Source organism: Cetorhinus maximus, chromosome 10, assembly GCF_964194155.1.
Source record: "Cetorhinus maximus chromosome 10, sCetMax3.hap1.1, whole genome shotgun sequence".
Taxonomy (NCBI): Eukaryota; Metazoa; Chordata; class Chondrichthyes; order Lamniformes; family Cetorhinidae; genus Cetorhinus; species Cetorhinus maximus.
In genome coordinates, this window is record NC_135888.1 from 19,863,514 (window position 1) to 19,879,836 (window position 16,323).

The 16,323-nt window shown below is 43.8% G+C and overlaps 1 protein-coding gene across 1 annotated transcript in view; it reads right to left on the minus strand.

Moving 5' to 3' along the window:
• Nucleotides 1-6,870: 6,870 nt before the first annotated feature.
• lhx3 (LIM homeobox 3) overlaps nucleotides 6,871-16,323 on the minus strand; it is a 41,721-nt gene continuing 32,268 nt past the window's right edge. The window contains exons 4-6 of the mRNA XM_078549640.1: nucleotides 15,878-16,029; nucleotides 9,504-9,675; nucleotides 6,871-7,286 (exon numbers count right to left, since the gene is read on the minus strand). Coding sequence (XP_078405766.1) covers nucleotides 6,871-7,286; nucleotides 9,504-9,675; nucleotides 15,878-16,029 — 740 coding nt within the window. The remainder of the gene's footprint in view (nucleotides 7,287-9,503; nucleotides 9,676-15,877; nucleotides 16,030-16,323) is intronic.

Below are 16,323 nucleotides of genomic sequence, written 5' to 3' on the forward strand. Positions count from 1 at the left end.
CTGGCTGAAGATTGTAGCAAATACTTCAGCCTTACCTTTTGCACTGATGTACTGGGCTCCCCCATCATTGAGATTGGGGATATTTGTGGAGCCTCTTCCTCCAGTGAGTTTTTTGTCCACCACCAGTCACAACAGGATGTGGCAGGACTGCAGAGCTTAGATCTGATCCATTGGTTGTGGGATCCTTTTGCTCCATCTATCAATTGCTGCTCTGCTGTTTGGCACGCAAGTAGTCCTGTGTTATAGCTTCTCCAGGTTGACACCTCATTTTTAGGTATGCCTGGTGCTGTTCCTGGCATGCCCCCCTGCACTCTTCATTGAACCAGAGTTGATCTCCTGGCTTGATGGTAATGATAGAGTGTGGGAAATGCCGGGCCATGAGGCTACAGATTGCTGTTCGAGTACAGTTCTGCTGCTGATGGCCCACAGTGCCTCATGGATGCCCAGTTTTGAGTTGCTAGATCTATTCAAAATCTATCCCATTTAGCACGGTGGTAGTGCCACGATGGACGGTATCCTCAATGTGAAGGCGGGACTTCATCTCCACAATGACTGTGCGGTGGTCACTCCTATCGATACTGTCATGGACAGATGCACCTGCGGCAGGCAGATTGGTGAGGATGAGGTGAAGTATGTTTTTCCCTCTTGTTGGTTCCCTCACCACTTGCCGCAGACCCAGTCTAGCAGCTATGTCATTTAGGACTCGGCCAGCTCGGTCAGTAGTGGTGCTACTGAGCCACTCTTGGTGATGGACCTTGAAGTCCCCCACCTAAAGTACATTCTGCACCCTTGCCATCCTCAGTGCTTCCTCCAAGTGGTGTTCAAGGAGGAGAACTGATTCATCAGTTGAGGGTGGGCGGTACGTGGTAATCAGCAGGAGGTTTCCTTGCACATGCTTGACCTGATGCTATGAGGCTTCATGGGGTCAGGAGTTGATGTTGAGGACTCCCAGGACAATTCCCTCCTGACTGTATACCACAGTGTGCCACCTCTGCTGGATCTGTCCTGCTGGTGGAACAAGACACTGGGCCCCAGATGTTAGTAAGGAGGACTTTACAGGGTCGACAGGGCTGCGATTGCCATTGTCGTTTCCGGTGCCTAGGTCGATGTCAGGTGGTCCGTCCAGTTTCATTCCTTTTTTGATGCTTTGTAGCGGCTTGATACAACTGAGTGACTTGCTAGGCCACTTCAGAGGGCAAGAGTCAACCACATTGCTGTGGGTCTGGAGTCACATGTAAGCCAGACCGGGTAAGGATGGCAGATTTCCTTCCCTAAAGGGCATTAGTGAACCAGATGAGTTTTTATGACAATCAACAATGATTTCATGGTCTTCACTAGACTTTTAATTCCAGGTTTTTATTGAATTCAAATTCCACCATCTGCCATGGGATTCCCCAGAGCATTACCCTGGGTCTCTGGTTTACTTGTCCAGCGACAATACCGCTATGCCATCGCCATGAAGGGGCTGACAGAGTAAACACTGAGAGGTGGTTTCCCCTGGCTGGAGAATCTAGAACAAGGTTCAAGATAAGGGGCCAATAATTTAGAACTGAGATGAAGAGGAATTTCTTCACTCAAAGGGTTGTAAATCTTTAGAATTCTCTATCCCAGAGGGTTGTAGGTGTGCTATCATTGAATGGGTGGGGGAGGTCAGAGTGACTTGCCCTTAACATCAAGGCAACATTTAACTGAGTGTGGTATCAAGGAACCATGGTAAAATTGAAGTGAGTGGGAATTGGGGAAAACTCTCCACTGGTTGGGGTCATACCTAGCAAAAGGAAGATGATTGTGGTTGTTGGAGGCCAATTATTCATCACTGGAGTTCCTCAGGGTCCTGTCCTAGGCACAACTATCCTCAGCTACTTATTCAATGACCTTCCTTTCATCGTAAGGTGGGGGCGTTAGCTGAGGATTGTACAATGTTAAGCACCATTCACGACTCCTCTGATAATTGAAGCAGTTTGTGTTCATATGCAGAAAGACCTGGACAATATTCAGCCTTCAACTGATAAGTGGCAAGTAGCATGTGCACCACACAAGTGTCAGGCAATGACTATCTCCAACAAGATAGAATCTAACATCTTCCCTTGACATTCAATGGCATTACCATCACGGAACCCCCCACTATCAACATCCTGGAGGTGACCATTGAGCAGAAACTGAACTGGACCAGCCATATAAATATTGTGGCTACAAGAACAGATCAGAGACTGAGGATTCTGAGGCTAGTAACTCACCTCCTGACTCCCCAAAGCCTTTCCACCATCCACAAGGCACAAGTTAGGAATATGATAGAATACTCTCCACTTGTCTACATAAACACTCAAGAAGCTGAACACCATCCTGGACAAAGCATCCCACTTGATCAGCACCCCATCCACCACCTTCAACATTCACTCACTCCACCACTGACGCACAGTGGCAGCAGTGTGTGCCATTTACAAGATACACTGTAGCAACACACCAAGGCTCCTTCAACAGCGCCCTCCAAACCAACGGCCTCTACCATCTAGAAGGACAAGGGCTCAGGCACATTGGAACAAGCTCCCCTTCAAGCCACACATCATCCTGACTTGGAACTATATCGCCGTTCCTTGCCTGTCGCTGTGTCAAAATCCTGGAACTCCCTTCCAAACAGCACTGTGGGAGTGCCCACACCAGATTGACTGCAATGGTTCAAGGTGGCAGATCATCACCACCTTCTCAAGGGCAATTAGGGATGGGGCCTTGCCAACAATACCCACAATCCAATGAAAGAATAATTTTTTTAAAAAGGCTGAGACAGGGAGATTTTTGGTCTCTCAGGGAACCGGGGATATTGGGAGCAAGTGGAAAAATGAAATTGAGGCTGAAGATCAGCCATGGTTGTATTGAATGGTGGAGCAGGCGGGATCGTCTGTATAATCTTCTCCTGCCCACTGATACAAAATCAACACCACAATGGGGCTACAGCATTGGAATACAATAGGAGTAGTTTGAAATATGAGATAAGTGTGGCATGTTCTTCTGTTTCTAAGATTATCAGACCCAAACGCAAATCTGAATTCACACTACCTTGACCTTACAACCTGCCAATGCGAAATGTGTACTTTTACCATTGTTTCGAATAATTTGGTCTTGTTTTAGGCAACTACCCTGACTGGAAACTGGTCGCAAACCCTCCCAAAAGCTGGGCTCCTAATTTCAACTCTCACTCATTTCCTGTAAATCCCTTATGCCTTCCATTATACAGCACCTTCCTGATATAACACACCTCCACAATTATCTCATCTCCCCCCACCCCTGCTCCCCCAACCCCCCACCATCACAAACCTCCTTAAAACCTACTTGGGTTACAGCTTTGGGGGGCAGTGGCATAGTAGTAGTATTGTCACAGGACTAGTATTCCAGAGACCCAGGGTAATACCCTGGGTACCAGGGTTCAAATCCCGCCACAGCAGATAATGAAAATTCAATTCAATAAAAATCTGCAATTTAAAGTCTGATGATGACACAAAACTGTTGATGATTGTCATAAAAGTTCATCTGGTTCACTAATGTCCTTCCTTTAGGGAAGGAAATCTGCTGCCCTTACCCGGCCTGGCCTACATGTGACCCCAAACCCACAGCCTTCTGAACAATGGTAACCGGGAATGGGCATAAATAAATGCTGGCTTAGCCAGTGATGCCCACGTCCCATGAATGAATTAAAAGAAAACCTTATTTTACTCATTCTTGGGAGAAGGTTAAGGAGAGATTTGATGGAGATTAATGAAATTATGAGGCATTTTGTTAGAGTTAATAAGGAGAACTTGCTTCCACTGAGGTTTGGTAACCAGAGGTCAAAGACTTAAGATAACTGGCAAGAGATCCAGAGGGGAAAGAGGAGCTTTCTGTAAATACAATGAGTTATGATCTGCAATCAGCTGCCTGAAAGGATAGTGAAAGGAATTGCATATATAGTTGAAAAGGAAAAATAAATGCGGGACAATGAGGAAAGAGCATGGGAGTGAGTCTTTCAAAGGGCCAGCACAGGTACAATGGACTGAATGACCTCCTTCTGTTCCCTGAGTCTATGATTCTTTAATCACTCTGAGTATTTTGGTGGCATTTTGTAGCTTTACATGTGCTATATATAAATTGAGGTGATAAGCTGTGTGATAAGTGTTCATGGCTCACTGCATGTTGGGTTACTGATACCAAATGCTGCCACACAACTCCCAGTGTGATCCGGATTGCCTTGATCTGACATAGCAGTAAAAGGGCAGTCATCCTCTGACCCATAAGATCTGCATTGTAATCACGGAATTTGATTCATCAAACTCATTCCAAAGAGAGCGAAGCCTCTGATCATCCAAGTGCAGGATTGTGACGAGCAAGGAATTATTCTAAAAAGGCTCCATTATATGCTGAAAGATCATCTCGACCTGAAACGTTAACTCTGTTATTCTCTCCACAGACGCTGTCTGACCTGAGTGTTTCCAGCAATATCTGGTTTTATTCCAGATTCCCAGCATCTGCAGTATTTTGTTTTCCATTATATTATCTCCAGTTACCACTGGAGTTACCAGCACCAGACAAAACACTGGTCTCTACACATACCATGTTACTTTAGCTGATAAATTTATTAAAGATTTGTCTTACTGATCATTCAGAAAGAATAAATAAAAGACAATAAAACATTTACACGTGACCTATAATAACTTCCATATCCAATTTGTATATGTAAAACACCTTACACATTATAACTTTCGCTGACAAAATGCTGTATCAACTACTGAGAAACCCAGAAAGTCAAGTAGTGAGGTTCAAAGAAGAAATGAGTCCACCCTTTTTTTTTTGCATTTTTTTAAAGTATTTTTTTCTCTAAAATCGCAACACTATTTTTGATCCTAAAAATACCACTAAAGAGACCGCTTTCCTTTATCCACAATAAAAATACACTTTACAGAAATACAGGTCGTTTTCCTTCCCAGCCGGTGGGGTGGGGGTGAGGGGAGGGTGGGGCGAGGGAAATGGAGGGGGTGGAGAATGGATATTTGGCAACAAACAGACATTGCAAAGTGCAATTGGTAAATAAACATCACTCCAAAAAAAAAAAATGACACAAGCTTAGAAATTACTGTTGGCCACGATTAACACATTTGCACAGTGCACCACCCCCTCCTGTCTCAGGGCAGGCACTGAGCTGGGCAAAAGAAAGAGCTTGCATTTATATAGTGCCACTCACAGCCTCGGGATGTCCCCGGGCACTTTAGAGCCAAACAGGGGCTTTTGAAGCGTAGTCATTGTTGTAATGTAGGGAAACGTGGCAGCTGATGTGCGCACAGCAAGATCCCACAAACAGGGATGACTTACTTATACAATATATACTTCCTGGATTATTGTACCCATTAACCATCACCCTGCCACCGATAATATGCCAACAGTAACTTCGAGGCTACTAAAGAGAGTGAAAATATATATGATAGATTATGGACTATATCAGGCGTTTTAACATTCAGAGAGTTTCCCAATACACCGTGCTGTTCTGTTCAGTAACTGTTCAGAGACATTTTCTTAAATAATCACATTCATTCGTATAATTAATGCTAAGAGTTCCATCACTGTGATGCGTTGAAGTGTACAACATGATCACAGGCTCCAAGTAACTATGGACTTTAAGATTCATACACACACGCACAGCGTAAGACGGGAGGGGGTCACCTCGGTTGCAATGTGTGTTGCTTGGCAACTTAACAGCAAAATAATAAGTAACACGTGTTCTGACAAAAATCATCGACCTGAAACGTTAACTCTGTTTCTCTCTTCACAGGTGCTGCCTGGCCTGCTGAGTATTTCAAGCATTTTCTGTTCTTATTTCATATTGAACAGCGTCTGTTAAAATCTTCCATAAAAGTTCAACACGTTGCCACACAGAAACATTTTTTTTTAAAAAAGCAAAAGTGGGGCGAAAGTTGCAATGATCGTGTTACTAAGGGACATTCATAAAGTTTTCTTTGTTGATAAAGGTACAGTCCTGGACTTCTGAGTTCCTGGCTGATGCCTAATTGTTTCATTTTCCCCTGGTGGACGGAAAGGGACTGATTTTAAGATGGGGGGTGTGTGTGTGTGTGTGTGTTTTTGTCTTTGTGTGTAGGGTGTGTGTGTGAAGGGGATGTGTGTGTGTGTGTAGGGTGTGTGTGTGTGTTTGTGTGTGTAGGGGATGTGTGTGTGTGTATATAGAGTGTGTGTGTGTTTGTGTATGTAGGGGGTGTGTGTGCGTATTTGTGTGTGACAGTGTGTGTGTGTTTGTGTGTGTAGGGTGTGTGTTTGTGTGTGTGTGTAGGGTGTGTGTGCGTATTTGTGTGTGAGAGTGTGTGTGTGTTTGTGTGTGTAGGGTGCGTGTGTGTGTTTGTGTGTGAGTAGGGTGTGTGTGTGTAGGGTGTGTAGGGGGTGTGTGTGTATGTAGGGGGTGTGTTTGTGTGTAGGGTGGGTGTGTGTGTATGTACGGGGTGTGTGTGCGTATTTGTGTGTGAGAGTGTGTGTGTGTTTGTGTGTGTAGGGTGTGTGTTTGTGTATGTACGGGGTGTGTGTGCGTATTTGTGTGTGAGAGTGTGTGTGTGTTTGTGTGTGTAGGGTGCGTGTGTGTGTTTGTGTGTGAGTAGGGTGTGTGTGTGTAGGGTGTGTAGGGGGTGTGTGTGTGTATGTAGGGGGTGTGTTTGTGTGTAGGGTGGGTGTGTGTGTAGGGTGTGTGTGTCTGTGTGTATGTGTGTGTGTGTTTAAGAAGAGAGAGGGAGAGAGTGTGCGTGTGTGTGTAAGGAGAAAAAGAGAGAGAGTGTGTGTGTGTGTGTGTGTGTGTGTAAGGAGAAAGAGAGAGAGTGTGTGTGTGTGTGTGCAGGGGTGTGTGTGTTAAAATTGTGCGTGTTCCACCTCGTCCAACCAGGATGCAGGACTGGCCGGGAAATCGGGATATCCTCCGCTGCTGTCTGTCGAGAGATCCGAACTGGGTCCGTTTGCTCCTAAGACACGCATGGCCTGGCTCATACCTTGTCCTCCTCCTTGAGCCAGGATCCCCAAGCCAGTGTCCTGGTACACGAGGCTGGACATAAGGGGCGGATGAGACGGGATGGCTTGCAGAGAAGCTGGTGACTGAGGGATACCGTAAGGACTGTTGGATCTCAGGTCGTGGTATTGGTCCTGGGAGAGCACACCATCGATTGAGAAGCCTCCATTGCTCGCAGTCTGTCTGCCCAGGCCTGGAGAGGTGTCATTCATGCTTCTGTACATCCCATTCGGATGGCCCATGTCTGACATTGAATGTTCATCTATATGTAAGAACAACAAATACACATTAAAATCCAACAAGCCAAGGAAGAGAGTTACTTGTGGGAGGCAGCAAGTTCACCCAGACACCAGATATTGACAAAAGCCAGAAGAATCCTAATCTCCTTGTGAACCACATGCCCGAATGCATCTTTGATGATGCTTTCTGCCTGGGGGGCTCCAACAAGCACTGGTCTATAAGCTCCCCGCTGGAGATCCACACCCACCCATGCACCTTCTGATGCTCCAGCAAAACTGACCAAGCACGTCATATGGGACAAGGCAGAAGCAGTGATCCCAGCACATCAGCTCCCAGTAAAACTGTACAACAATACATTGAGAAAAACACTCAACTGAGGTAAATCTCCATTCTAACCCACTCCAGAAAGTCATCTTTCATCAGAACTGATAAAAGTTCATCAACCTGAAACATTAACTCTGTTCCTTTCTTCACAGATGCTGCCATTTCCAGCATTTTCTGTTTTTATCTCGGGTTACCAGCATCCCCAGTACTTTGCTTTTATTTCCAGATAGACATCTGATACCCAATATCATCACATGACATTTTCAGCATGAAATTATTCCTAAAATATTGTGCACTAATCTAAAAGATCAGCACAAACAATGCTAAATATTTCTCACAATTGAACTACTGTTAAGGCTGTTTTTTGGCACTGTGTGATGAGTAATTTCAATTTAAAGTGACAGTGTCCCTTGTACTTTCAAAGGGGAAGTATTTCCAACTCCGCGACCTCTACCACCTTGAAGGGCAAGGGCAACACACACATGGGAACACCACCAGCTGCAAGTTCCCCTCCAAGCCACACACCATCCTGATTTGGAAATATATCGCCATTCCTTCACTGTCGTTGAGTCAAAATCCTGAAACTCCCTCCCTAACAGCATTGTGGGTGTATCTACACCACATGGACTGCAGCGGTTCAAGAAGGCAGCTCACCACCACCTTCTCAAGGGCAATTAGGGATGGGCAATAATTGCTGGCCTAGCTAGTGACACCCGAAAAAAAAAACTTGGGCACTTTAAAGAATAAGGATAGCTTTTGAAAGGAGAGGCAAGGCAATGTTCCAGCTATGAGCCGTCCTCTGTTGTGCATTTCCAGCATTGCCCTGCTCAGTATCCTGTTTACTCGCAGAACTCACCCACCTCCCACCCCCCAACCCACCCTCCCACCCACCGCTCAGGAATTCATTGCATGTGAAGCCATTCAGGGTGTTTTTCAGAGATGCAAATTTCTACCAATGCTCTTTCTTTTGTTAGATTTTCCATCCTTTTATTGCCCATTTGGGAGTAATTTAGGAGGCCATTCACCTCATGGTGCCCGAACCAGCTCTTTGAAAGGGCTATCAAATTGGTTCCACCCTTCCACAACTGTCTTTCACTATAGCCGTGCAAATCTTCCCTTTTCAAATATATATATAAGTCCCTTTTGCAACTTACTATTGAATCTGCTTCCATCAATGTTTTGCATTTGCTAACAGCTCACTGCATAATGAAAAAATTCTAATCTCCTTTCTGGTTCTTTTTTCAATTGCCTTAAATCTGTGTCCTCTGGTTACCAACCCCCCTTCCAGTGGAAACCATAAGACCATAAGACATAGGAGCAGAAATTAGGCCATTCGGCCCATCGAGTCTGCTCCACCATTCAATCATGGCTGATAAGTTTCTCAACCCCATTCTCCCGCCTTCTCCCCGTAACCTTTGATTCCCTTACCAATCAAGAACCTATCTATCTCGGTCTTAAAGATACACAATGACCTGGCCTCCACAGCCTTCTGTGGCAATGAATTCCATAGATTCACCACTCTTTGGCTAAAGAAGTTTCTCCTCATCTCTGTTCTAAAAGGTCTTCCCTTTACTCTGAGGCTGTGCCCTCGGGTCCTACTCTCTCCTATTAATGGAAACATCTTCCCCATGTCCACTCTATTCAGGCCTTTCAGTATTCTGTAAGTTTCAATCAGAAATGGAAACAACCTCTCCTTATTCATTCCATAAAAACCCCTCAAAGTCTTGAACACCTGTATTAAATCTCCATTGACCTTCTCTGTTCAAACTGGAACAATCCCAGTTTCTCCAGTCTCTCCACATATTGGAGATGCTGTTGTTAGAATGACAGCCCAAAGGTGTTAGTTATTGGATTCATTCATTGTCTGGAGCAATTAAAACTCAGCTCCAACTCACCATGACTATCAGATACCAACCTGTGAAGGACACTTCGGCATCACTGGCCACCCCATCGTCTTGGGTGCTGTCCTTATCTGATTTGGAGCTTGCTCTAGATCGCTTGATGTTCCTGAAATATTGGCCCCATCTTTGCCTCCCAGCGTCTTTTTTCAAGCGTTTCTCCTTTGCTCGTCGATTCTGAAACCAAACCTAATGAAGACAAAAGCAAAGGTGTATTTATAACCTCGATGTCAATCATTTTGAACCACCAAACAGTGGTGCATGGTGCCTGTTCCATTGTATAAAATACAAAAGCCAGTATCACACTTTAAAATTCATTGTTATCTGGATCAATAGTACAACTGGTGTGGGAATAAGCCTCAAGGTCACCTTGAATGCACCCACCTAAACAAAAGTAATTAGGCAGCTCTGGTTCATGTAATAGCACTCATGCATCTGGGTCAGAATTTGTCCTACTCCAGACACTCAAGGGCATAATCTAGGTTCGCAGTCCAGTGCAGTACGAAGGGAGTGTTGCACTGTCGAAGGTGCTGTCTTTCAGATGAGATGTTAATTCAAGGCCCGATCTGCTCTCCCAGGTGGAATACTTTGAAGAGTGAGGGAGTTCTGCTCAGTCTCCTGGTCAATATTTATCCCTCAACCAATATCACTAAAACACACTATCTGGTTATTATCACATTTCTGTATGTGGGACCTTGCTGTGTGCAAATTGGCTGCTGCGTTTCTTACTGTGACTACACTTTGAAAGTATTTCATTATTTAAGAAGTGCTTCGGGACGGCCTGACCTCATGAAAGGCACAGTATAAATGCAAGTTGCTACTTTCAACTGTAGTCAGCAGCTTGAGGGAAATCCATGCTCTGGCAATATCAGACATCACACCGCCTCATATTTAAAAGCTTAACAACATTCTCAATATGCTTTGCTTCTCCTGACTTATCAGCAGAAATGGAGGATTTTCCAGTGTGGGGAATGCAAACAGCTGTCCTATCACCTCACAGTGCAGTGTGATGGATCACACCATGGGGTAAGAATCATCCTGAGCATCATCATCTTAAACCTCTTTATTCTGAATGAACAGATAATGTCCTACGCCAAAGAAACCTTCATCCTCTCTCACCAAACTGCATTCGTCTACAATCAAATGTTGCCCACCAAAGTAGCAATACAGGAGACCCACAGCAGCATCAGACCTGCATCAAAGCAATCAACTTGTTCATATCGACTGAGAACTGGTATCTCAAGTTTCATTAGCAACTCAGCAACAGGAGTAGGTCATTCATCCCTTCGAGCCTGTTCCACCATTCAAGTAGATCCTTGCAGGCCTTTATATCATTAGTAACCCCATGTGCTTAGGTAAGTGCAAATTCTTGGCAGTGTATCTATCTAAATGGATTGAAGGAAGATAGGGCATGATACACTGCTTACTGGCACTGTTTGTGTCAGTTTCTCAGGCAACAGTGAGCATGAATAGTGCTTTAAGCTTAGGCATATGGTGCCAGGAATTTCACAAGCAGGGCAAACTCAGCAGTGCTTTGCTGCTTTCAAAATAATTTTTGCCCATGTTTTTTTCATTATTTTTAATTGCATCTTCTTTGCAAAGGTGCCTGGCTGAGTGGATTGATAGCGTGTATATTAGCAAGTTCCTCTCCAAGTCACACACCATGCTGGCAGACTTATCACGGTTTCTTAACCGCTGTTGGGTAAATATCCTGGTGTTCACTTCAAGGAGAAGGGCAACCATCACCTTCTCAAGGCAATTAGGAATGAGCTGCAATTGTGACATTGCCAGTATCACCCACACCTTGCGGGCAAAAATTTAAGATCTGTATACGTTTGTAAAACGACAAGGTATATAGTTCAATGTGAAGATGCCCATGGAAGTTAGATAATTATCCAAATAACCTTCTGCAGGTCTTGCTCCTATTGTTGGGGATGATACTGAGGCCCTTAATTTTCAACCTTTTGCATAGTGTTTAGATGTGAATGTGGCAAAAATTACATTGTACTACCAGTTTGGCATTGTGCAGAACTTAGATCATCGAGTTATGCCACCAGTTGTGCATGACTGTGCTCAAGTTCCTTGAGGTCAGAATACCAGTGAAACTTTAATCTTAGTAAAGAAACAATTAAAAAAAAGTTCATAGTAATGGTTTTGCAGGTGTAACACAAATGCTGTGAAACCCAAAACTGGTGTCAAGGTAATCAAGATTACACTCAGATCAGTGATCTTGTACTCCACAAAGTAGCATCACATTGAGACAGGAACTGCAGCATAATTCACCTTGAAATGTCTGTAAAAGATGAGCATTTTTAATATATCATTAGATGCAGTATGGGTTCCAACCAGCCACTACCTCATTTATGCTACTTAGCTTGAAATGCAGTTCCCCTATCCAAAGGAGTTCTGTGTTCAATTTGAAATGTTTCGACAGCAGAAGTTGGACTTTTCACACTCTCTAAACATCTAAGTCAACTTCAAATGGGTTTACAGAACACTCAGGGTATCTAAGACATTGGTGTATACTTTCTAAACTAGACTGGAGTTATAATCCAAGTGGCATCAAACCAAGTTAACCTGGTTTCAAACCCGGTTGAAAACGAGTTTCTCAAATTTTGTAACATTTGTACCATTGCTGAACCCATGTGGCTAAGTAAACACCAGTTCTTCATAGCATATCTATGTAAACAGAATGGTGGAAAAACGGACCAGATATACTATTCATTGGCACTGGGCTTGGCAGGTTTCTCAGACAGCAGTGGGCACGTATAGTGCTTCAAGCATGAGCATGGTGCCAGGAGAACAAAGTCAACAGCACTTTGTTGTTTTCAAAATATTATTTGCCTTCTCTCCCAGCACCTCTCTGAAGCCAGTATTACATTGCAGTGAGAAGGAAAAACAGAAAATGCTGGGAAAACTCAGCAGGTTTGACAGCGTCTGTGGAGAGAAAAACAGCTAACGTTTCAAATCTGTATGACCCTTCTTCAGAGCAGTGTTCATGTCCCAGTATAGCGGAAATCCCTTTACTCTAAAGCTAAAGTATAATTCTTCCTTTGGATTGTCAGCATTACAGTAGTATTGGCTCAACAGCAGTTTCTCCCCATTATGAAACTTGCAGCCTAAGAGAAAACCATTTTCTCTACACACCAATATTCCTCGAAATGGTCCCTTGCTATCAGATTGGCAACAAATGTAATGAAGCTTCATCTTATTCCTTTCACTCCGAGTAGAAGTTTTATTTTCAAACAGGAAGCCTAGAGACACCTTGAGCTGTGACTAACTACAAAAAAACAAGTGAAAGTCTTAACCCATTTAATCAGTATGCAAGGTGTTCAATTACTTGCCATTCATAAGAAATAGGGTTTCTTTCTTACTATTGGCTATTATTCATGCCGAATCATCAGAACGGTGCAGCTCTTTGAATGTGATGCCATTAGCAGCTTGTGTGCAGTGCGTTTTGAGCCTGATTGCATTGATGACCTTCAGTGAGCAGTCACTGTAACTAAGCACTTATTTATAGATGCTATTTTCAGAACTGGGTAATTCACCAAAAAAACACTTGATGAGCAGAAGGGACATTGATCCCATTGTGCTGGCTTCTTTCCATAGGCAACATACAGTCTCAGGGACATCCTGAGGGGGTGACCTGTTTAAGGTCTTTAAGATTATGAAAAGATTATTTAATCTGGTGGATGTAGAGAGCATGTTTCTATTTGCAGGTGAGACTAGAACTAGGGGATATAGTCACAAATAAATCCAATAGGAAATTCAGGAGAAATTTCTTTACCAGAGAGTGGATAAAATGTGGAACTAGCACAAGGAGTAGGTGAGGAAAATAACATCGGCACATTGAAGGGAAAGCTAGATAAACACATGAGAGAGAAAGGAATAGAAGGTTACGTTGATGGGGTTGGATGATGAAGGGTGGGAGGAAGTTCCTGTGGAACATAAGTACTGGCATGGACCTGGTGAATGGCCTGTTTCTGTTCTATGTAGGCACTTTACAATATCTGGTAACTTTGTGATCCCCAGACACCCCTGCACTTGCCAAGGAAAAGTATCTCTCCACAGGCTAACCCCATGATCTGAGCACCAGCCACATAGCCCAAGGTCATGACAGCAGTAATACAATGTAGCTTTGAGCAGAAGGGCCAAGACAGCAATGTGGAGTCAGCACATGCCCTAAAATCTGCAAATTCAAATCTATGTTACATACGAACAAACGAGTTAGGATCAGGAATCGGCCCTTCAAGCCTGCTCCACCATTCAATAAGATCATGGCTGATCTGATTGTAACTTCAACTCCACATTCCCATCTACCCCCGATAGCCTTTCACCCCCTTTCTTATCAAGATTCTACTTACCTCTGCCTTAAAGATATTCAAAGACTCTGCTTCCACTGCCTTTTGAGGAAGAGAATTCCAAAGACTCTCAACCCTCAGAGAAATAAATTCCCATCTCTGTCCTATATGGGCAACCCCTTATTTTTAAACAGTGGCCCCTAGTTCTAGATTCTCCCACAAGAGGAAACATCCTCTCTACATTGACCCTGTCAAGACCCCTCAGGATCTTACCTGTTTCAATCAAGGCATGTTGCAAGGATTTGCTCCATTGCATTTTGGATAATTCCACAGTTCCTGCATCAATTGGCATCACATTAGGAATTATTTTCAAAGGGTAACTGCAACCTTTCCTTTACCATTTGTACCTATGTCCTCTAGTCTTTCATCCCTAGAATCTGATCAGATGGATATCCCAGTGAGCTTGGATAATGGGAAATCTAATCTGTCCATTAACTGGACACTAATGAGACAACCAGGCCCAATGGGACCATAAGCAAGGAACAAAGGCAATGGTCACACTTGTAATGTTATAGGCAAATCATTATCATCTAATTACCACTGTAACACCAATAAACATTTTTGAAATCAATACATCAACACCATTTCTGTACATATTGTATACCTCTCAGTCTCTTTGCTCCAACACTGGTGGCCCTAGGCTCTGGAATTCCTTTCCTAATTCTCTCTAATTCTTCTCCATTTTAGACCCTGTTTAAAACATACCTCTTTGACCAAGCTTTTGGTCGCCTATCCTAATACATCTCCTTCTTTGGCTCAGTGTCAGATTTTGTCTGATTATGCTCCTATGACATGCCTTGGGACACCCTACTACTTTAAAGGCGCTATATAAATATAAGTTGTTGCTATTGTGTCTGATGTTATTCCTAACATCTCTTGACAGATACTGCAAATGCAATTGCCTAACCCTGCATACTATAACCTGACCTGACACACAATGTCCAAAAGTATTTATGCTGATAGGGTCAGATGAAGTAGGGTGGGTGGAAGCTCCTTTGGAGCATAAACACCAGCGAGGAGCAGTTGGGCTGAGTGGTCTGCTTCTTTGCCCAAAATTCAATGTGAAACCGAGTAAGCATAATGACATTCACCACCCATGATGTTATGGAACACTGAACACATTTACTTCAAATTTCTTCCCTGCTATTTGAAATAAATCACTGGACCCCACCATGAATTATAATGCATTGAGCAGTTTGATTCGAATGTGCTGAGCATTAGTGTAATAACACTGCTGTCCTTTCTACCATTTCCATAGTGTTCACTGAAAGCTGCCAACCTGGTTAATGGACTTCCTTCTCAGGCAGGTGGACTCATTTAGATAAGCAGACAGCAGGAAGTCTTTCCCCTCAGGTCATAGACACACAGATAGAATCATCGAAAGAAACAGCACAGTAGGAGGCCATTTAGGCCATTATACCTGTGCCAGCTCTTTGGTAGAGCTATCAATTAATCAATCCCACCCCACCCCTGACCTTTCTACATAGTTCTGGGAAAAGAAAATTCCTCCAAGTATTTACCCAATTCTCTTGCAAAAGTTACTATTGAATCTGCAGGCACCATCCTTTCAGAGATCGCATATCAGCTCCCTGCATTAAATGAATCTCCCCTCTGATTCTTTGGCTAATTATCTTCAATCTGTGTGCCCCTATTACTGACCCTGCTATCTATAGAAACAGTTTCTCCCTATTCACTCATCAACATAAAGTGGAAATCATTTCACGCCTGTTTAAAAGCGGCAATGTAACTCTTACCTTTCTCGCACAGCTCCACTGCTCATTCAGTTGCTGTTATTAGTTATGTGGTGTCGGATAAAACCACATCGGGAGATGAATTCATAAGATTCATAGGACCATTCGGCCCATTTTGCCTATGTCTGCCTCTTTGTGCTTTGTCCCCTACATCAGTTCTAAGCAGGGGCCAGCACCACTGGCCTCTCTCCTTGTGGACCTGTGTATTTTCCGTTTTCTCTCCTCTCCTTTCACACTTCCAGCAGTTAAGAGTTTTAAAAAGAGCAAGTGTTTTCATACCTGGACCACACGCATGTCCAGCCCAGTCTCAGAGGAAAGCTGTTCTCGGACATGGCGAGCGGGTTTCGGAGAGTTGTTATAGGCGTTCTTCAGAGTTTCCAACTGCTTGGCAGTGATCGTGGTTCGTGGCCTCTTGGCGTTGGTTTCTGCTTCTGAAAGTAAATGAAAAGGCCAATCCCATGATCAGAGTAAAGTGTGCGCAATGAACTGGGGTAGACTGGCTTCTTCCAGAGCCTGCTTAACAATCAACTGCAATGGACCACAACAGTCTAGATGGAACGGGATTGGGGTGGGCTTACAGGAAGAGGATAAACATTTTGTGCGTTTGTTTGGGTGACTGGATGAAAGTGTCTATCAGAATGTGCTTGGCGGGTTTTTCTGAGTGTGTGGCTGTCTATGAACATGTCTCGTTGTGAGTAAAAATGAGTTTATGTGTACATGCATAT